The 21910-nt window shown below is 42.7% G+C and overlaps 1 protein-coding gene across 1 annotated transcript in view; it reads right to left on the reverse strand.

The window, feature by feature from the left end:
* The window catches only part of LOC141144049 (NACHT, LRR and PYD domains-containing protein 3-like), a 184645-nt gene that overhangs the window by 52297 nt on the left and 110438 nt on the right, over positions 1 to 21910 (reverse strand). Inside the window, exon 9 of the mRNA XM_073629399.1 lies at positions 3933 to 4097. Within this exon, the coding sequence (XP_073485500.1) occupies positions 3933 to 4097 (165 nt within the window). The remainder of the gene's footprint in view (positions 1 to 3932; positions 4098 to 21910) is intronic.

A 21910-nucleotide genomic window follows, 5' to 3' on the forward strand; every position in this document is an offset into this window, starting at 1 on the left:
TTGTTGAACGGAATGCAAAGAGATCTACATCTGGGACCCCCCATCTTTGGCATATGGCCAAAAAGACGTTGGGATGCAGAGACCATTATTCCCCTGGGAGTAACTGCTGGCGACTTAGATAGTCTGCCTGCCAGTTCTCTATCCCTGGAATGAAAACTGCCGATATGCATGGCACATGTATCTCTGCCCAGACTCTGGTCTCTGGTTCACCTCCTTTTGAGCAGCTCAGCTCCGGGTGCTTCCCTGATGATTGACATAAGCCACTGCAGTGGCATTGTCAGACTGGATCCTGACCAGGCAACCCTGTAGCCTGATAGTCCAGGCTCTTAGGGCTAGGTATACCGCCCGGATCTCCGGGATATTGATGGGTAAGGTCCTCTTGGTCTTGGACCATAGCCCCTGGATTGCAGACTGTTCCAGAACTGCTCCCCAACCTGACAGACTGGCATCTGTTATTACCACCGTCCAGGTAACCGGTAGAAAGGATTTCCCCTTCTGCAGGTTTTTGGGTATGAGCCACCAATTGAGGCTCTGACGCACCGCATGTGACAGGTGCATCGGAAAGTCTAATGCTTGAACCTTCTTGTTCCAGGCCAACAGAATACTGTGTTGCAGTAGTCTTGAATGGAACTGAGCATAGGGAACTGCTTCGAATGAAGACACCATCTTTCCCAGCAGCCTCATACAAAGGCGGACAGAAGGACCCTTTTTGGTCCTCACTGTCAGAATCAGCTCCCTTAAAGCAGTGATCTTTGCCTGAGGAAGAAATACCTTCTCCTGGCTTGTATCTATGATCAGACCCAAATACTCCAGTCTTCTTACTGGTTTTAGGAAAGATTTTTCTAGGTTGGGGATCCAACCTAGATGTTTCAGATACTTGACCGTGGTCCTCAAGTTCCTGTTCAAGGAAGCCACCGACCGGTCTATCAAGAGCAGGTCGTCTAGGTATGCTATGACAGTTATCTTGGCCAGAGGAGGGGCCAAGACCTTTGTGAACACTCAAAGTGCAGTGGCTATCCCGAAAGGCAGAGCCACAAACTGGAAATGGCGGCCTCCTATCTCGAAGCGTAGAAACTTCTGATGGGCCGGAAAAATGGGCACATGTGGAACTCCAGCTTGTACCCTAAGGTTACCGTGGAGATTACCCATCTGTCCTGGAAGTCCTCCTGCCAGAGCTTTGAGAACTGTAGCAGTCTTCCCCCCACTCGAGTGAGCGGGGGCGCCCCTTCATGAAGAGGTCTTAGTGTCTTGTCTAGAAGACTTCTTCCCCCAGGACTTCTTTTGTTCCTGGGGTTGACTCTTGTTTCTTGCCCCAGACGGAGGAGGCCGTCGTGACTGCCTGGAGGCTGAAGCCCCAGGCGCTGGGGAAAGAGTCCGTTTGAAAGAGGGACGCTTACTGTTCTTAACAGGTAAGAGAGTGCTTTTCCCACAAGAGATTCTCTTGATATAGTTATCCAAGTCTTCTCCAAACAACCTTGCACCACGAAAAGGAAACCCAGCCAAGAGCTTCTGACATGGTGCTTCGGCTGACCAATTTTTCAACCATAAGATTCTACGCATATGCACCAACGCAAGTGAAAGGCGAGAGGTTTGCATGATAGAATCTCTGATGGCGTCAACAACATAACATAAGGCCGCTGGAAGGTTATCAAACCCCTGGGCCTGCTGTTCAGGTAATACTTTGATGACCTGCTTAACATGGTCTCTTAAGTATTGACAGACTCCAATCGCTGCTACTGCAGGTTGGGCCACTGATCCTGCTAAGGAAAAAACATTCTTTAATAAAGATTTAATCTCTTTATCCACAGGATCCCTGAGCATCTGAGCGTTGTCTACAGGACAAGTCAGACTACTATTTATAAAGGAAATGGCTGCATCAATGGCCGGCATTCCCCACATCTTAATACATTTTTCTTCCATAGGATAAAGTGTTGAAAACTTTTTCGGCAGAAGAAATCGCTTATCTGGGTGATCCCACTCAGAATAAAGGAGCTTTTCAAGCAAATTATGAACAGGAAAGCATGTGTTGCTTGGGAAGGTTTCAGTGACCCCAAAGCAGAAGAGGATTCTTTAACAGCTTCAGGTACGGGCAACTTAAATGTGGAGCGGACCAATCCAGTAAGGATCTGCACTAAGACCTTCTCCCCTTGGGAAGTCGCAGAGGGTCCCTCTCCACCTGATTCCTCCGAAGAGGAATTATCTGTCCCATCCTGATCCTCTGAAAGGGATTCATCTCCTTTATCCCAGAGCTCCTCTGCTTGAGGGTCTTGGGAAACAGAGGAAGGCCTAGTACGTTTTCTTCCACTGAGTGAAGCTGTAATCACGGCCATTAATCTTTCCTCTAACCCAGTAATGGTTGAGGAAAAAAACCTCTTGTGTAATGTATACAGGGGCTGAAGTGCCAGAAGCAGGTATAGCCCCAGACCCCAACAGCTCTCCCTGTCCAGCCGTCCCTGGCCCCTCAGGGGGGGAGGATGTAGCAGACAGGGGGTCCTCAGAACCTGAACGAGATCCCCTAGTGTCTCTGGTTCTGGGGGTACTTGAACCTCTTCTACCCATAGTGCAAAGCAACAAGGTGTGAGGTATCCAAAATGAACACTGACTGCTGAGCGATGTAGTCTGGCAAAAGCCTTGCTACCAAATGCCCAGTCTGGTGTTACCCTAGTAAATGCAGCCTAGGAGAATGCCTGTGTCCCACCTTACATACGACTGTCAGCTCTGTGTCCCTCCAGGGCTTACAGCACCTGTAAAGTGTGCTTTAAGTAGCCATGCTTCTGGCACTGTGGGCGTCTGAGCAGGCTGATGCTGTGCTGATGCCCCCACCCCCCCTTCGTTTTTCAAAAACGAGCGCTTCCCACGCGAGCCTGACCCTTCCGGAGTAAGCATGGAGGAAGGCTGGGGGTGGAGGAGGAAGAAGAGAGGCCGGCAGCGATGGGACCTGCATAGATGCAATGGCGGCCTGGCGGCGGTGGCGGCGGTGGCGGCAGCGACAGTGCGGTATAAAAACCGCCTTACAGCCCACCTGCGGCTTCCCCTTGGCCTGGGGGGAACATTCCTAAGGAGAAATCCCCCCATCCCATCCTACCTGGAGCCGGTCGGAAGAGCTGTGCAGCGTGGAACGCCGAGACAGAAACAGCATGAGAAGGTATGTGCTCTTGGCAGCCCCCGGTGGTCACACTAGGCATAGCATGCATCTACCTTAAAGGAGAAAACCTACTAGAATTCAAAATTCTGTGGAATCTCCTTTTACCTTATCCAGCCGCAGGGTGCTATATACACAGACCCAATCTTCACCTCTCACGGTGGGCTCCGTTTGAAAAAAAAACGTCAGAGACTGGGGCCCCCTACGAATAGGGGGATCCTCCAGTTCTGGCCTTGTAAAGCACCCGGCCAGAAAATAGGAGGTTTAAAGCCATTTTCTGATCTGCGGGGTCCAGCTCTCTAAAAAGAGAAGCATTACAGGTAAAACCTTGTTTCTTCGGACACGAGGCCCGGGTACCATCCAATTCGGCCATGAAAAGACACTTTGAATGGATCCGGTTCGCCTGGCTTGCCCCAGTATAGGATATCAGGATATTCCCTTTGGAGCTTCAGCACAGGACATCTTTACATGTCCAACATCTAAGACACTGGCGTAAAAACTGAGGTATCCCTGGAAGGGGAGGGATTATATAGGGGGTTGAACTTCCTGCTTAGGGTGTGACCAGTGTCCAATACCTAAAGGTACCTACATAACCCATCAGTTATTACTGTGGCTCTGTGTCCCGTGATGTCTCGAGAAAGAAATAAGGTTTTACTGAAGGCAGCATAAATGGGAGAAGTGATGAAGAATTGTGATCCAAACCGATCACTATATCATATATTAATTATATTTTTATATGATTTGGGTGTAAAAACATACAAGAAATGCATTTTCAGTCTTTTTTACTCACAGTAATTCCTCTATCCAACTTGTGTTCAGAGCTGTTGTGAGGCCACCTAAATGAGGACCTCCCAAATTGTTATTAGACAGGTCCAGTCTCCTCAGTGTCCGGTTATTTCTGATTCCCAACGCCAAGTGGATGCAGGAACTGTCTGTCAGTTTATTATAAGTCAAACTGTAGAAGAAGAGAAGAATGGTAACAGAAATGACTTTGAATTATAAAAACACAAACAATGAACCTGCCTTATTTGCCCCATTTTGGTCTGCTAAATACAGCTGTGCTCAAAAGTTTGCCTCCCCTTGGAGAATTGGTAATATACAGGATGGACTATTTGTAAAGAAAACATGAGTGATCTGGTAAAACCCATTTCTTGTATTTCTTATGGGATTCAAACTTTGTAACTGTAGGTGATAACAAGTAAGGCAACAAGTAAACCAATGAAATCCCCCCCCCCCCCCCCCCCCGTTTCCAAATTCTTCCTAAAGTTCTTAATCCTGTGTATTGCCCCCTTTAGCACCAATGACAGCGGTCAGTCTTCTGTAATAGTGGTCTGTAATGCTGGTTGGAAGCTAAACAGTGGGGACCTTGAGTGGAGAGTGTGAACAAGTTTCAAGTTTTGCTTTTGACTGCTGGTGATTGCTGGGTTGCATTTTTAGGTTATTTATGGGGCTTTTCCTTGTAGCTTTTTAACACCTTTTTCTGTCTTTTTTTAAACAGCTTTATTTTTCTTTGCTTCCTTCAGCCTACTAAAATAAGGGGAGTAGTTAATTGGTCACAGGTGCACGTGGGTTAGCGAGTGCCTGTGTATTGTCTTGTTGAGTGCCTGTGTATTGTCTTGTTGAGTGCCTGTGTATTGTCTTGTTGAGTGCCTGTGTATTTCAATAGTATATTTAATCCTAAATATCGGTTAAAGACCAAAAAGATGGTAAACCGACACCTAGGCTAAATGGAAGGCGCTCAAAAACAAAACATGTATACCTTGCAGTGTACAATGATGATGACAACCTCTTAATAATCAATAAGTTACCTGAGTGAAACAGTATACTTTACAGTGTACAATAGTGGTAATACCCTCTATTCGTGATTCAATCACCTAAATACAATAGTGGTGATACCTACTTTTAGTGGATCAATCACCTAAGTGTAGCACACTGAATTAGCAGTGAACCACAAAAATATATATATAAACCTGTAAACATAAAATAAACATACAAATGTATAGTGTGACCATATAAATTAATACACACATATAAATGTGACAGCAACTAGAAAAATGAACACGTGCAAGTATTTCAATTCATGCTGCAAAAGTTAGAGACTCCATATACAGTCCATTAATGAAAGCAGCCTCCAAACAAGCTGCAAGTGATAGAAAATGGTGACGATAAAATGAAAATCAAATGTCCCACACAGATGATTCCTCAGTGATATATGTCAAATGATGAGTAACTTCGTGCTTCTTTCACCTCACCACCGTGCTAGTGAATCACACTCTCCAGACATACACTCACCGAAATAAAATGCCAGCATTCTCATGCAAGGCAAAACACGCTCTTTTTACCACACTCCAGGGTAAATAGTGTATACAAGGTTCACAACGATGGTTTTCAATGGATCCACATAAAAGAAAATAAATGCTCCAATAGTGTAATTCAGCAACAACAATTTATTAAAATCACTGCAATCCTCACACATAGCACTCACATTAGTGTAAAAATAAAAGGCCCAGAACGTGTAGTCAACAGCAAGCCTCAACTTTGTGGATATAACAATAAACAATGGTCACGGCGGACCCGATGTGTGTAGCTGCTGAGTATGCTCTCACCCCTCCCTCGGGATTCCTCCGTCCCTCCGTGCACTTGTAATCTTATCCTCCTGTGTGGCTACCAGCATGTACGTCACAACTCACAGCCACACCCCGACATGTTTCGTCATGGATAGACTTCTTCATGGGATTGGCTGTGTTCGCTGTCACTCAACCTTTTTATCTGCTCTAAAATACACGCCCCTTGGGTTACGCACTGCGCATGCGCACACCTCGCGTCCCCGTGCGTCGGATACACTGATGTCTAATACAGCAGATATAATTAGGAACCAGGCACATAAGAGAATTGTAATGATGATAAACATAATCCACGGGATTTAAGCAGTCTACCAAAATGATGAGTTTATATAAGTGTAAATCGCAATATTCTAAAAACATCATTTAAATACCAGCCAGCAATTGCAATGATTTTTCACATAGCTAACCTGCTGCCTGATAGCGACTGTAAATACCGGCCAGCAAGTGCAATGATTTTTTTCCACGGCTAACCCTCTGCCTGATGGCGACGGTAATCTATATAGCAAGCCCAATACAGGGTCCAAAACTGAGATCAAATATTACCCGGTCTGGGCCCGTTTATTTCCCAGTTGTAATACTAACAAAATATAAATAAATAAAGATAAAAATAAAATACTCCTGTATATCACGAATTCAATAAAATTCAAACTACATAAAAATGCTGAACTAAAGACAAAGAATAAAAATCCATAGAATTAATATGGATCCTCTAATAAAATATAAAACCTATGATCTGATGTTGAATGCCACTTAATGGGATAAGTAAAAATTTAAAATGTATAGGTAGACCTCTAAAAAAAATTAATGAATAGATATCTATACTGCATAGATATTCTATACGGATACCAAATAATCAAAACGAAAGACAAACACCTACAGTAATAGCTAACCCCTCAGGTGAGTACTGAACAACAATCCATAACCCACCTTAAATGGGTGTTCAGTATTCTGTGCATACCAGGGTAATGACCGACACCTTATAACAAACATAAGAAATCTGTTTAAAAATCTATTTAAAAATCTGTTTACAAATCGGCTCCCTTCTCTCCCCTCCTTATAGGGACTAGTACCTTACCAAAAATTATTATATATATAAAGGGTAACTCCAGACATATAATCTGTAATAGACAACTCCCAAAATCAAAAAATCAGAAATCATAACCACAGGGCTCCAATACCTATAGCAAATAATGAGCCAGGGTGATCTAGTCTAAAAGTTGTTAATAAAACAGTTTAGATCTAGTTCTATGTTTAACCCCCTAGGGGTTAAACTCTTCAATAAATAAATCCATCTGGTTTCCCGTTGGGATAGATCCCTGACTCTGTTAGACCCTCTCCAGGAGGGGTGTACAATGTCAATCCCACAGAATTGTAATAACGATGGGTCTTGTTGATGTTTTACTTTAAAATGTAGGGAGACACTATGGTACTTGTAGCCATTTTTAATGTTGGTAAGATGTTCCAAAATCCTGACTCTCAACATTCTCTTCGTCCTCCCCACATACAAAAGGCCACACGGGCACCACATCAGATAGACAACATGTGACGAATTACATGTGCTAAATTCCTTAATTTCAAAGGATTCCCCATCCCTATTAGTTACATTAGTCAGTCCTCTATGGTTGACTCTAACAGTCCTGCAACAAATACATCTCCTGCAACTGTAGAAGCCTCTGAAGTCAAATTTCAGCGAATTCCTCCCAGGTGGATCTAATATCCTCTTAACCACATGGTCACCGAAGCTCGGGGCCTTCCTATAAATAAATATTGGCCGGTCAGGTAACACCTCTCCCAGATGCCTATCCTTACATAAAATATGCCAGTATTTTTTGAAAATATTTTCAATGTCTTTATACTGGCAATGGAATCCAGAAATAAAACCAAATTGATGTTTATTATCACTGGGTATATTCTCAGATTTCTTCAGGCATTGTTCCCTGGGTACTAATGCCACCTCCTGGGTAATTTTGTTTAGTTCATCCTCCCGATAGCCTCTTTGTAGGAATTTACTTTTAAGAACATCTGCTTGCTCAAAGAAGTCTTCCAATTCCGTACAATTACGGCGTACACGTAACATCTGCCCTTTTGGAATATTTCTTATCCAAGCCGGGTGGTGGCCGCTTCTGATTGATAAGAAACTATTTCGATCAGTCGGCTTAAAATAAACTTTAGTTTTTAATGAGTTGCCCTGTCTCTCAATGGTCACATCCAGAAAATTAACCGATAGATTGCTGATCTGGTGTTCCAATTTAATGTTGTTATGGTTATTATTAAGCTCATGTAGAAAGTCAATGGCCGATTCCTCTGTCCCCTCCCAAATGAACAAGAGGTCATCAATGAATTGCCGATAAAATAAAAGTTGGGGTCTTCTCTGGCTGAACACTTTTCTGTTTTCCCACTCTGCCATGAACAGGTTGGCGAGGCTGGGAGCATATTTGGCTCCCATCGCCACGCCAACCTGCTGGGAGTAAAAGTGGCCATCACACCAGAAATAATTGTGGGACATACAAAAATCCAGTACCTGTCCCAAAAATCTTTTCTGTACACTAGGGATGTCGTCTCTCTTACTCAAGGCCCAATTCAGGGCCAAAGCCGCATCCTCGTGTTGTATAATCTTGTTCATTTGGGAAGGGACAGAGGAATCGGCCATTGACTTTCTACATGAGCTTAATAATAACCATAACAACATTAAATTGGAACACCAGATCAGCAATCTATCGGTTAATTTTCTGGATGTGACCATTGAGAGACAGGGCAACTCATTAAAAACTAAAGTTTATTTTAAGCCGACTGATCGAAATAGTTTCTTATCAATCAGAAGCGGCCACCACCCGGCTTGGATAAGAAATATTCCAAAAGGGCAGATGTTACGTGTACGCCGTAATTGTACGGAATTGGAAGACTTCTTTGAGCAAGCAGATGTTCTTAAAAGTAAATTCCTACAAAGAGGCTATCGGGAGGATGAACTAAACAAAATTACCCAGGAGGTGGCATTAGTACCCAGGGAACAATGCCTGAAGAAATCTGAGAATATACCCAGTGATAATAAACATCAATTTGGTTTTATTTCTGGATTCCATTGCCAGTATAAAGACATTGAAAATATTTTCAAAAAATACTGGCATATTTTATGTAAGGATAGGCATCTGGGAGAGGTGTTACCTGACCGGCCAATATTTATTTATAGGAAGGCCCCGAGCTTCGGTGACCATGTGGTTAAGAGGATATTAGATCCACCTGGGAGGAATTCGCTGAAATTTGACTTCAGAGGCTTCTACAGTTGCAGGAGATGTATTTGTTGCAGGACTGTTAGAGTCAACCATAGAGGACTGACTAATGTAACTAATAGGGATGGGGAATCCTTTGAAATTAAGGAATTTAGCACATGTAATTCGTCACATGTTGTCTATCTGATGTGGTGCCCGTGTGGCCTTTTGTATGTGGGGAGGACGAAGAGAATGTTGAGAGTCAGGATTTCGGAACATCTTACCAACATTAAAAATGGCTACAAGTACCATAGTGTCTCCCTACATTTTAAAGTAAAACATCAACAAGACCCATCGTTATTACAATTCTGTGGGATTGACATTGTACACCCCTCCTGGAGAGGGTCTAACAGAGTCAGGGATCTATCCCAACGGGAAACCAGATGGATTTATTTATTGAAGAGTTTAACCCCTAGGGGGTTAAACATAGAACTAGATCTAAACTGTTTTATTAACAACTTTTAGACTAGATCACCCTGGCTCATTATTTGCTATAGGTATTGGAGCCCTGTGGTTATGATTTCTGATTTTTTGATTTTGGGAGTTGTCTATTACAGATTATATGTCTGGAGTTACCCTTTATATATATAATAATTTTTGGTAAGGTACTAGTCCCTATAAGGAGGGGAGAGAAGGGAGCCGATTTGTAAACAGATTTTTAAATAGATTTTTAAACAGATTTCTTATGTTTGTTATAAGGTGTCGGTCATTACCCTGGTATGCACAGAATACTGAACACCCATTTAAGGTGGGTTATGGATTGTTGTTCAGTACTCACCTGAGGGGTTAGCTATTACTGTAGGTGTTTGTCTTTCGTTTTGATTATTTGGTATCCGTATAGAATATCTATGCAGTATAGATATCTATTCATTAATTTTTTTTAGAGGTCTACCTATACATTTTAAATTTTTACTTATCCCATTAAGTGGCATTCAACATCAGATCATAGGTTTTATATTTTATTAGAGGATCCATATTAATTCTATGGATTTTTATTCTTTGTCTTTAGTTCAGCATTTTTATGTAGTTTGAATTTTATTGAATTCGTGATATACAGGAGTATTTTATTTTTATCTTTATTTATTTATATTTTGTTAGTATTACGACTGGGAAATAAACGGGCCCAGACCGGGTAATATTTGATCTCAGTTTTGGACCCTGTATTGGGCTTGCTATGTAGATTACCGTCGCCATCAGGCAGAGGGTTAGCCGTGGAAAAAAATCATTGCACTTGCTGGCCGGTATTTACAGTCGCTATCAGGCAGCAGGTTAGCTATGTGAAAAATCATTGCAATTGCTGGCTGGTATTTAAATGATGTTTTTAGAATATTGCGATTTACACTTATATAAACTCATCATTTTGGTAGACTGCTTAAATCCCGTGGATTATGTTTATCATCATTACAATTCTCTTATGTGCCTGGTTCCTAATTATATCTGCTGTATTAGACATCAGTGTATCCGACGCACGGGGACGCGAGGTGTGCACATGCGCAGTGCGTAACCCAGGGGGCGTGTATTTTAGAGCAGATAAAAAGGTTGAGTGACAGCGAACACAGCCAATCCCATGAAGAAGTCTATCCATGACGAAACATGTCGGGGCGTGGCTGTGAGTTGTGACGTACATGCTGGTAGCCACACAGGAGGATAAGATTACGAGTGCACGGAGGGACGGAGGAATCCCGAGGGAGGGGTGAGAGCATACTCAGCAGCTACACACCTCGGGTCCGCCGTGACCATTGTTTATTGTTATATCCACAAAGTTGAGGCTTGCTGTTGACTACACGTTCTGGGCCTTTTATTTTTACACTAATGTGAGTGCTATGTGTGAGGATTGCAGTGATTTTAATAAATTGTTGTTGCTGAATTACACTATTGGAGCATTTATTTTCTTTTATGTGGATCCATTGAAAACCATCGTTGTGAACCTCGTATACACTATTTACCCTGGAGTGTGGTAAAAAGAGCGTGTTTTGCCTTGCATGAGAATGCTGGCATTTTATTTCGGTGAGTGTATGTCTGGAGAGTGTGATTCACTAGCACGGTGGTGAGGTGAAAGAAGCACGAAGTTACTCATCATTTGACATATATCACTGAGGAATCATCTGTGTGGGACATTTGATTTTCATTTTATCGTCACCATTTTCTATCACTTGCAGCTTGTTTGGAGGCTGCTTTCATCAATGGACTGTATATGGAGTCTCTAACTTTTGCAGCATGAATTGAAATACTTGCACGTGTTCATTTTTCTAGTTGCTGTCACATTTATATGTGTGTATTAATTTATATGGTCACACTATACATTTGTATGTTTATTTTATGTTTACAGGTTTATATATATATTTTTGTGGTTCACTGCTAATTCAGTGTGCTACACTTAGGTGATTGATCCACTAAAAGTAGGTATCACCACTATTGTATTTAGGTGATTGAATCACGAATAGAGGGTATTACCACTATTGTACACTGTAAAGTATACTGTTTCACTCAGGTAACTTATTGATTATTAAGAGGTTGTCACCATCATTGTACACTGCAAGGTATACATGTTTTGTTTTTGAGCGCCTTCCATTTAGCCTAGGTGTCGGTTTACCATCTTTTTGGTCTTTAACCGATATTTAGGATTAAATATACTATTGATCTATACTGCACTTTTAAGGGGGCAGCTCAACAATTTTTGTGTTCATTATTTTATCATTTAATCACTGTCACTGGTGTTGAGAATCATCTAATCACTTTCACTGGTGCATTTTTATTTAGTAATTTTTTAGGTTTATTGTGGAGCCAGAGGCGCGGTGGAGGTGTTCCTCGTGCAGAGGGCGTTAGCACATAGGATACCTATTTTTTCTATAGTGCCTGTGTATTGTCTTGTTGAGTGCCTGTGTATTGTCTTGTTGAGTACCTGTGTATTGTCTTGTTGAGTAAAAAATAGAAAAGCCGCGCATTAAAGGCATACTAAATAAATACAAAAATTGGTTGAGAAAAAAGTGACTTAGTGGAAATGAAAATGTGCCTTGATGAAAGAATGTCCAACAGCCAAAAAAATGTGAATAAAAAATCCTCAATAGTCCAATTGCTGATAGTAGAGGTTCAGGTGAAACAAATTATCTGTTAGATGAAATGCTTACCAGATAGTAAGCCAAGTCAAGCAGGTGGCTTTAAACCCAGCCTGGGCCTTTAGGGAACCAATCCCGGTGTACACTGGATGAATCGCACTCGTAACACAGAATTGGATCCACAAAGATTTTACCCAAAAAAAAATTTTTTTAAATAACATAGCGTAATACTGACAAAAATTGAATAACAAAAGAAAAGAAAAAAAATGTGACACTCCACCAGTGACAAAATCATAAAAAAATCATAAGACCACCCAGTGCCTATAGGCACACATAGGGTTGTTGCGTGAGTGACATGCAATAAAGTGAATGATCTCCATTAGGAGAACTAGTGCATATACCTTACAAAAGATCCGCTTACCAGATGTTATAAAACAATCGAGCATATGCCAGCAGGGGCCAGTACAGAGGCTGGTGGAGACAAAGAGGTGCAGGCACTAGGAAAGAGTAGATGGGTGACAATCAGGAAGGGTAGAGGGGGAAGTGCCAGGGAGGCCGATCCAGGACTGGAGCATCCCAATAAGTACGCTCCATTGAGTGACATTGGTGAAACCAGTCAGGGACCAGAACTGCTGGAGCTGAGGGACTCTCCTAGCTGCCAGGGGAAGAACTCCTCCAGTGAGAGTGGGGGGGAAGCGAAGGGAAAGGAAAGACAGATTCTGGTGGTAGGGGACTCAATTCTTAGAAGGACAGAGAGGGCAGTCTGTGACAAAGACCTGAAGCGTCGAACTGTACAGTATGTTGTCTACCGGGCACTCAGGTTTGGCACATCACGGATCTGGTGGACAGATTACTGGGATAGGCTGGGGAAGACTTGGCTGTCATGGTGCACGTTGGCACCAATGACAAAGTCAGAGGCGGATGGAGTGTCCTATAGAACGATTTTAGGGACTTGGGAGCTAAATTGAGGAAAAAGGTGCTCCAAGGTACATCGAGCCACACCAGAAAGGCAGAGGGAGATTAGGGAAGTAAACAAGTGGCTGAACAGTTGATGTAGTAAGGAGGGGTTTGGGTTCCTAGAGGACTGGGCCAACTTCTCAGCTGATCACCAGTACTATAGAAGGGACAGACTGCACCTAAATGAGGAGGGTGCAGATCAGCTGGGAGTGAAGATGGCCAAAAAGTTAGAGGGGCTTTTAAACTAGGCGACGGGAGGGAGGGCCCAGAGGTAGAGATAGTCAGCGCAGAACATATTCCAGAGGGTAGTATTGGGGACATTAGTGGTAGGTTGACTAAAGCACATAAAAGGTAAGTATAGTAACAAGTCCTAGTTGCAATCTCAGAAACCCAATAAAAGGATAGTATGCGACCGGTCTAAACTACGTGGCATGTTCACCAATGCCAGGAGCCTGGCGGACAAGATGGGTGAACTAGAGATACTGTTGAACGAGGAGGATTTGGATTTTGTGGGAATTTCAGAGACCTGCTTCAACAGCTCTCATGATTGGCTGGCAACCATTCAAGGGTATACCCTTTATCACAGGGATAGAGAGGGTAAAAAAGGGGGAGGGATATGCCTTTATATCAAGAATAATGTACAAGTGAATGTGAGAGATGAGATCACTTAGGGAGCTAGAGAGGAGGTGGACTCCTTATGGGTAGAGCTCCAAAGGGATGAAGCTAAGGGGGAAATACTGGGAGTATGCTATAGGCCCCCTACCCTGAGGGAGGAGGGGGAGACGGGCCTCCTATCACAAGTTGGATTAGCAGCAAGGATGGGAAGTGTTATTATAATGGGGGATTTTAACAATCCAGACATAGACTGGGTGGAGGGAACCACACATTTGCCTAAGGTTTGCCAGTTCCTAAATGTCTTGCAGGACCATTTCATGGTTTTGATGGTAGACGCACCAACTAGATATAAAGCGTTACTGGATTTACTGATTACCAACAATACAGACCTGATCACGGATGTGGAAATACGGGACAATTTAGGAAAACATAAGGGGAATACAAAGACACTGAATTTCCAAAGAGCCAACTTCCCTAAACTACGAACCTTGTTAGAAGGCATGAATTGAGATAAAATCTTAGGAACAAAGAACATGGAGGAGAGATGGTTTTGCTTTAAGAGCATATTAAATAAGGGCATTAGCCAATGCAACCCATTGGGTAATACATTTAAAAGAGCGAACAAAAGTCCTGGATGGCTTAACTCTAGTGTAAAAATGCATATAAAAGCAAATGAGAAGGCCTTCAAAAAATACATGGTTGAGGGATCATCATCAGCATTCAGACTTTATGAAGAATGCAACAAGAAATGTAAGGGTGCAATAAAGGCGGCTAAGATAGAACACAAAAGACACATAGCAAGGGAGTGCAAAAAAAAAAAAAAAAAATCACAAGAAATTCTTTAAGTATGTAAACAGTAAAAAAGGGAGGACAGACCATATTGGTCCCATAAAGAATGAGGAAGGATATCTGGTTACAAAGGATGGGGAGATGGCAAAGGTATTGAATTTATTCTTCTCCTCAGTCTTCACGAAGGAATCGGGGGCTTCAGTAACCAAAACTGCAGTGCTTACCCTCATGACACAACACAGGAAGCACCTCCATGGTTAACAGAGGACAGAATTAAAATTAGACTTGGAAAACGTAACATTAATAAATCACCGGGACCAGATGGCTTGCATCCGAGGGTACTTAGGGAACTCAGTCAAGTAATTGCCAGACCATTGTTCCTAATTTTTACTGACAGTCTACTGACTGGAATTGTACCAGGTGATTGGAGAAAAGTGTGACCCCACAATAGGGATAAAACTTTTCCGTGGAAGGGAGTTTAACAAGACACGTGGCCACTCATTAAAATTAGAAATAAAGAGGTTTAACCTTAAACTACGTAGAGGGTTCTTTACTGCAAGAGCGGCAAAGATGTGGAATTCCCTTCCACAGGCGGTGGTCTCAGCGGGGGGCATTGATAGTTTCAAAAAAAAAAAATTAGATAAGCACCTGAATGACTGCAACATACAGGGATATCAAAGTGAGTACACCCCTCACATTTGTGTAAATATTTATTCTATCTTTTCATGTGACAACACTGAAGAAGTTACACTTTGCTACGATGTAAAGTAGTTAGTGTACAGCTTGTATAACAGTGTAAATTTGCTGTCCCCTCAAAATAACTCAACACACAGCCATTAATGTCTAAACCACTGGCAACAAAAATGAGTATACCCCTAAGTGAAAATGTCCAAATTGGGCCCAAACTGTCAATATTTTATGTGGCCACCATTATTTTTCAGCACTGCCTTAACCCTCTTGGGCATGGATTTCACCAGAACTTCACAGGTTGCCACTGGAGTCTTCTTCCACTCCTCCATGATAAAATCACGGAGCTGGTGGATGTTAGAGACCTTGCGCTCCTCCACCTTCCGTTTGAGTATGCCCCACAGATGATCAATAGGGTTTAGGTCTGGAGACATGCTTGGCCAGTCCGTCACCTTTAACCTCAACTTCTTTAGCAAAGCAGTGGTCGTCTTGGAGGTGTGTTTTGGGTCGTTATGTTGGAATACTGCCCTGTGGCCCAGTCTTCAAAGGGAGGAGATCATGCTCTGCTTCAGTATGTCACAGTACATGTTGGCATTTATAGTTCCCTCAATGAACTGTAGCTCCCCAGTGCCGGAAGCATCCATGCAGCCCCAGACCAGGACACTCCCACCACCATGCAGGACACTCCCACCAAGGTCAGAGGCCCTTTCGGAGAGTGAGAGTGAGCATCTCTCCCACTCATGTCTATACAACTTGTCCTCCCCATATTGATTTTTTTCTTTTGTTTCCTGATACCCTGACGGTGTTAGTCGTGCTGCATATGTCTACTTCATATTTCAGCTGGACATTTACTCTTTGGGTTTATAAAGTATGCTGAACTCGATTTTTGATCAGCAAGACAACAAAATTGATTCTACCTTTAAGCAAATCTAGAGGAATCTGATATTTAAAATTAATTTCCTTCTGTGACCACTCTATGATATACAACAAATGGGGCGCTCTGAATATGCATGGGACTTGCATCTTTTTATCTAACATCAAGTTTTTTGCTTTACTCTAAGCAACCTTGCAATTTATACATCACACCTAAATCTCCCGAGGAAGCTGTAAAAAGTGAAACATGTTGCGTGATAGTAGAACATACTACTTTGAATAGAACATACAACTTGTATTTGGATGGAATGTTTTCCCTCATGCTTTTTTTTTTTTGTAATAAAATATTTAAATTTTATCTATTTGTAATTTTGTCCTATACACTGTTTCTACTACACACCTTTAAAGTCCTGAGGTTTATTACCTCTTTCTCCCTTAGTTCTTTCCATGCTTGACTGTAGGCAAGAAACACTTGTCTTTGTACTCCTCACCTGGTTGCCGCTTCAGACCAAATAAGTCCATCTGAACCAAATAAGTTTATCTTGGTCTCATCAGACCACAGGACATGGTTCCAGTAATCCATGTCCTTAGTCTGCTTGTCTTCAGCAAACTGTTTGCGGGCTTTCTTGTGCCTCATCTTTAGAAGAGGCTTCCTTCTGGGACGACAGCCATGCAGACCAATTTGATGCAGTGTGCGGCGTATGGTCTGAGCACTGACAAGCTTACCCCCCCACCCCTTCAACCTCTGCAGCAATGCTGGCAGCACTCATACCTCTATTTCCCAAAGACAACCTCTGGATATGATGCTGAGCAAGTGCACTCAACTTCTTTGGTGGACCATGGCGAGGCCTATTCTGAGTGGAACCTGTCCTGTTAAACAGCTGTATGGTCTTGGCCACTGTGCTGCAGCTCAGTTTCAGGGTCTTGGCATTTTTCTTATAGCCTAGGCCATCTTTAGGTAGAGCAACAATTATTTTTTTCAGATCCTCAGAGAGTTCTTTGCCATGAGGTGCCATGTTGAAATTCCAGTATGAGAGTGAGAGTGATAACACCAAATTTAACATACCTGCTCCCCATTCACACCTAAAACCTTGAAACACTGAGTCACATGACACCGGGGTGGGAAAATGACTAATTGGGCCCAATTTGGCCATTTTTAGTTAGGGGTGTACTGACTTTTGTTGCCAGCGGTTTAGACATTAATGGCTGTGTGTTGAGTTATTTTGAGGGGACAGCAAATTTACACTGTTATACAAGCTGTACAATCACTACTTTACATTGTAGCAAAGTGTAATTTCTTCAGTGTTGTCACATGAAAAGCTATAATAAAATATTTACAAAAATGTGAGGGTGTACTCACTTTTGTGAGATACTGTATATACGGAGTGAATTGATGTTTATTGTTTCCGCTATGGAGGCGCCTCGGTGCCGGTCCTTCTGTCAGGGCAGTATCTGCTTGTAGGCTCCTCTCTTGTCAGACTTTCTGGGTTCCAGAGAGCCTGAGATCGTTGGCCCTTCAGGGTCCGGTTTTTGGTACCCACTCCCTGTTACCAGCGGTCCCTCTTGACTGCCCTCAGTAACCAACATCTGGGCATTTCTCCTTCATGGTAGCCCCTGTTGGGTTGCTATATTCTACCTGTTAGTTAAGTGATCACACTTGGGCTTGTTTGAATGTTTGATATCTGTTTACTTTTGGAAACTCTGCTGGTAATCCTTCTTAAAGAGGAAATTTTACCTGATTGATTTTCTTTTCCCCATCTTACCCTCATAACATAGCTATTCTGAGAAGACTACACGTCAGTGGCCAGTTGGCCCTTGCTGTAGCCTGTTGGACTTTGCTGGAGCTGTCCGCAGCTGGGGGCTTTTCTTCCTGAAGTGCCTTACCTCTTCCCTCACTAGGCCTTAGCTGCTCAAGACGGCAGTTAATCTCCAGTTGGAGACATAGGGGGTAATTTACTAAAGGCAAAGCCACTTTGCACTACAAGTGCAGTCACTGTAGATGTGAGGGGGACATGCAAGGAAAATAGAAAACAGCATTTTTGCTTGCACATGATTGGATGATAAAATCAGCAGAGCTAACCCTCATTTCAGAGCTTCCCCTCAGATCTACAGTGACTGCACTTTCAAGTGTACTTGTAGTGCAAAGTGGATTTGCCTTTAGTAAATAAACCCCATAGTGTTTGCTCTCCTCCTCCCCCCACTTACTCTTTTCTCCCCTATATACCTCTTCTAGCTAACCCTTTCCCCTTCTTTCTGTCTCTTTTCTCTCTTTCCCTCTATCCTCCTTAACCCCCCCCCCACACACACACTTTTTTCCCCCTATATTCTTACACACCGGTGAGAGTTGCCAACCGAGATCTCAGGATGGCGTTGAAACTACTGTCCTGGAATGTTAAGGGCCTTAATACCCTTGAAAAAAGGTCCAGTTGCCTCTCAGATATATTAAGACAACGCCCCCTAATTGTCTTTCTTCAGGAAACCCATTTTTGAGCGGAAAGAGTTTTGAAACTACATCATAAGCATTTCCTGGTGGCCTACCATAGTGTGTCCTCCTTGTCCAAGTCTAAGGGGGCCAGTATCCTCCTGGCTGGCATCCTTCTGAGGCAACTGTTGGACCTCCGCACTGACCAAGAGGGCAGATATATCTTTTTAAAAGGCAAAATCCAGTCACAAGACGTTCACTTTGGCAAACGTTTATCTACCAAACATAGATCACATCTCAGTGCTTGAGTCATGTGTTTCTTCCCTGGACTCCTTTACGGAAGGTATTATCATTATAGGTGGAGACTTCAACTTCACACTCGACTCACACAATGATTCAACAGCGGGCTCCTCGGCCCTACCTCGAGCTAGACTCAAAGAACTTCTCCATTCACATCAATTAGTGGATATTTGGTGTATTCTCCATCCGCAGGAAAATGATTATTATTATACCTTTTTCTCGTCACCCCATAGATCACATTTAGGGATAGATTTCTTCCTTGTCTCCCATGCCACGATCCCACTAGTCTCTAATGCCCATATTGGCCATATTGCTCTCTCAGATCATGCCCCAATTTCTTTAGACAAAGCATTACAACATAAGATGCCCAGGGTTTCTACCTGGCAATTAAACTAAACCCTTTTACAGACCCAGAAACTAAGGCCGATGTTTTGAGAGAACTGAATTTCTTCTTTGAGACTAACAAAGACTCAGTCTGTAGTCCTCTGCTCCTTTGGTTGGCACACAAGTGCTACATAAGAAACGTTCTCATTAAACATGGCCATAGGGTTAAAGAAGATAAGGGAAACATACTATCCAGTTTACTAGCCAAATTACACGACCTTGAGCAACATCATAAATCTTTCCCTGACCAACTCACGGAAGCTGAGCTTATTCAGCTTAGGGAGCAGATTAAAGATCACTCATTGTTACGAGCAAAAAGTAATCTTTTGAAGGCCGTAGAGCGTTCTATGAATTTGGCGATAAGTGTAGTAGGTCACTGGCGAACGCTATACGAATGCGACGTAATTCTGCCTACATTGAAGCTCTATCCACCCCCTCAGGAACTAAAATCCATTCATCCCCGGAGATGGCTGAGACATTTCATGAATTTTATGCATCACTTTACAATCTACACTTGTCTTATGTGGCAGATAGCATCCTAGACAAGTCAACGGCTATTGTTGCCTACCTCAAGGCAGCACAGCTTCCCACACTTACTGACGAGGAAATTGAGATACTCTCAGAACCAATCTCTGTAGAGGAGTTTGCAGGGGCTCCAGACGAAGTCCCAGCAGGAAAGGCACCTGGGCCAGACGGCTTTACAACTCCATACTACAAAACCTTCCATGACCAATTGGCGTCCCATTTTACCACTGCTTTTAACCCCATCTTAGATGACCACGCCCTGCCCATAGACCTCCTAAGTGCAAGAATTTCAGTCATCCCAAAGTCAGGCAAAGACCCGCTCCTTTGTGCCAACTACAGACCCATTTCTTTGCTTAACTTCAACTTAAAACTGTTCACCAAAATCTTAGCTGAGAGAATTGGAACTGTTCTCCAGCGTATTGTCCCTCTAGACCAGGTAGGCCTTATTCGGAATAGAGGACAGAAACAACACGATTAGAACTATTAATGTCATAATGAGAACCAAGTATCTCAACATACCTCTCATCCTACTGTCAACAGATGCTGAAAAAGCATTTGACAGAGTAAATTAGTAATTTCTTCAAGCCACGCTACGGCACATACGGATGACAAACTCTGTTCTATCCTGGATTTCTGCTTTATACTCGACTCCCACAGAAACGGTCAGAGTAAATGGAGCTACCTCTAAATCCTTTGAGATTGAGAATGGTATGAGGCAGGGTTGTCCTATCATTGGAACCTCTTTTGCAACATATTTGGATAACCCAGATATTACAGGACTGGAAACTAGTATATTATATATATATATATCATCATACCATATAATCACAAAGTTTCTGCCTATGCCTACGACTTGTGGTTCTATTTATCTAATCCCCTTGTATCCTTATCAGTTCTCTTATCTGAAACCCATACATGTGGAAACCTAGCAAACTTTAAAGTTAATTTACAAAAATTGGAAGCTCTTAATATCAACCTTCCCCCTAGGTCCATTGCTCATCTCAGTAATAATTCAGATGGGCTCCTTAAGCCATTCAATACTTGGGGACTAGAATCCCTTCCAATCTTCACCTTATTTTGTAGCCTCCCTGGCGGTTTTCCCGAGTGTGGCTCGGGGTTAAAATTCAGGACCATTAGCGGTAACCCCGAGCCACACTCGGGATTACATTGCAGGATCCTGGTGTGGCTTTACATACCTTGTCCCCGGGATCCTGCGATGTCCCCCGCAGTGTCCGTGGGCTCCGTCCTCCTCTGAAGCCTCTCCTTGCCAGGCTCCGTTCCCTGCGAGCGTCGCGACGCACGGGGGCGGAGCCTGGCGGCAAATTAAAAAAAGTAAAAACAATAACACATACAGTACTGTAATCTTACAGATTACAGTACTGTATGAAATGATTTCACATCCCTTTTGTCCCCAGTGCTTTGGCCCATGCCCTGCATGCAGTTTTATATTATATATACTGTTCTTTCTGCCTGGAAACTGGAGATTGTCCATAGCAACCAAAAAGTGTCCCTTTACGTCAAAAGTGGCTTTAGACCAGCTAGAAAACACCGATAGTAAATTAGAACACTTGCAGAATTGAGCGATAGTGAATCGTTGGGGAAATTTATTTTATTACTATTTATTTTTATTTTTTTTAATTATTTATTTTTATTTATTATATTATAATTTATGTTTTTGTGTTTCAAACTTTATCATACCCGGGATATCTACTAGACTCTGGTTTGGACAGATTTAAGTGTGTTATTGTTAAGAATTACAGACCTACAATATAAAACGCCAAATTTCCATGCAAAATAATTGTACCGCTTTCAGCACCTAAAATCCGAAATAATCATACCGCCAGGGAGGTTAATATAACTTCCAGCCTTTACTAGCTACCTTCTCTGCAGATCTAAAGGGAGGGAATCTTTAACAGTCTCTAGGTTTGGCAGATGTAATATCTGCAAAATGAATGGTATGCCACGTCTCTTATACCTTCTGCAGGCCTTAAAAGTCAAATTGCCACGGGAGTTTTTTCGCAAACTCGATAGCTTTTATCAGATCCTGTACGTCTGGAAAGGCAAACCTTCCCGTCTCAGGCAGTCACTATTGCGACGACCCAAACTTTTGAGGTGGTGTCGGTCTCCCTGACTATGCCTTATACTGCACAGCGGTCCATATGGCAAGAGTAGTTGACTGCTGCAGACATGTCTCTCACAAACTTTGGGTATCACTGGAACAGGAATCAGTAGCGGCCCCTCTAGCCTACCTCCCGTGGGCAGGAGCGTCG

The sequence above is a fragment of the Aquarana catesbeiana genome, linkage group LG05 (genome assembly GCF_042186555.1).
Source record: "Aquarana catesbeiana isolate 2022-GZ linkage group LG05, ASM4218655v1, whole genome shotgun sequence".
Taxonomy (NCBI): Eukaryota; Metazoa; Chordata; class Amphibia; order Anura; family Ranidae; genus Aquarana; species Aquarana catesbeiana.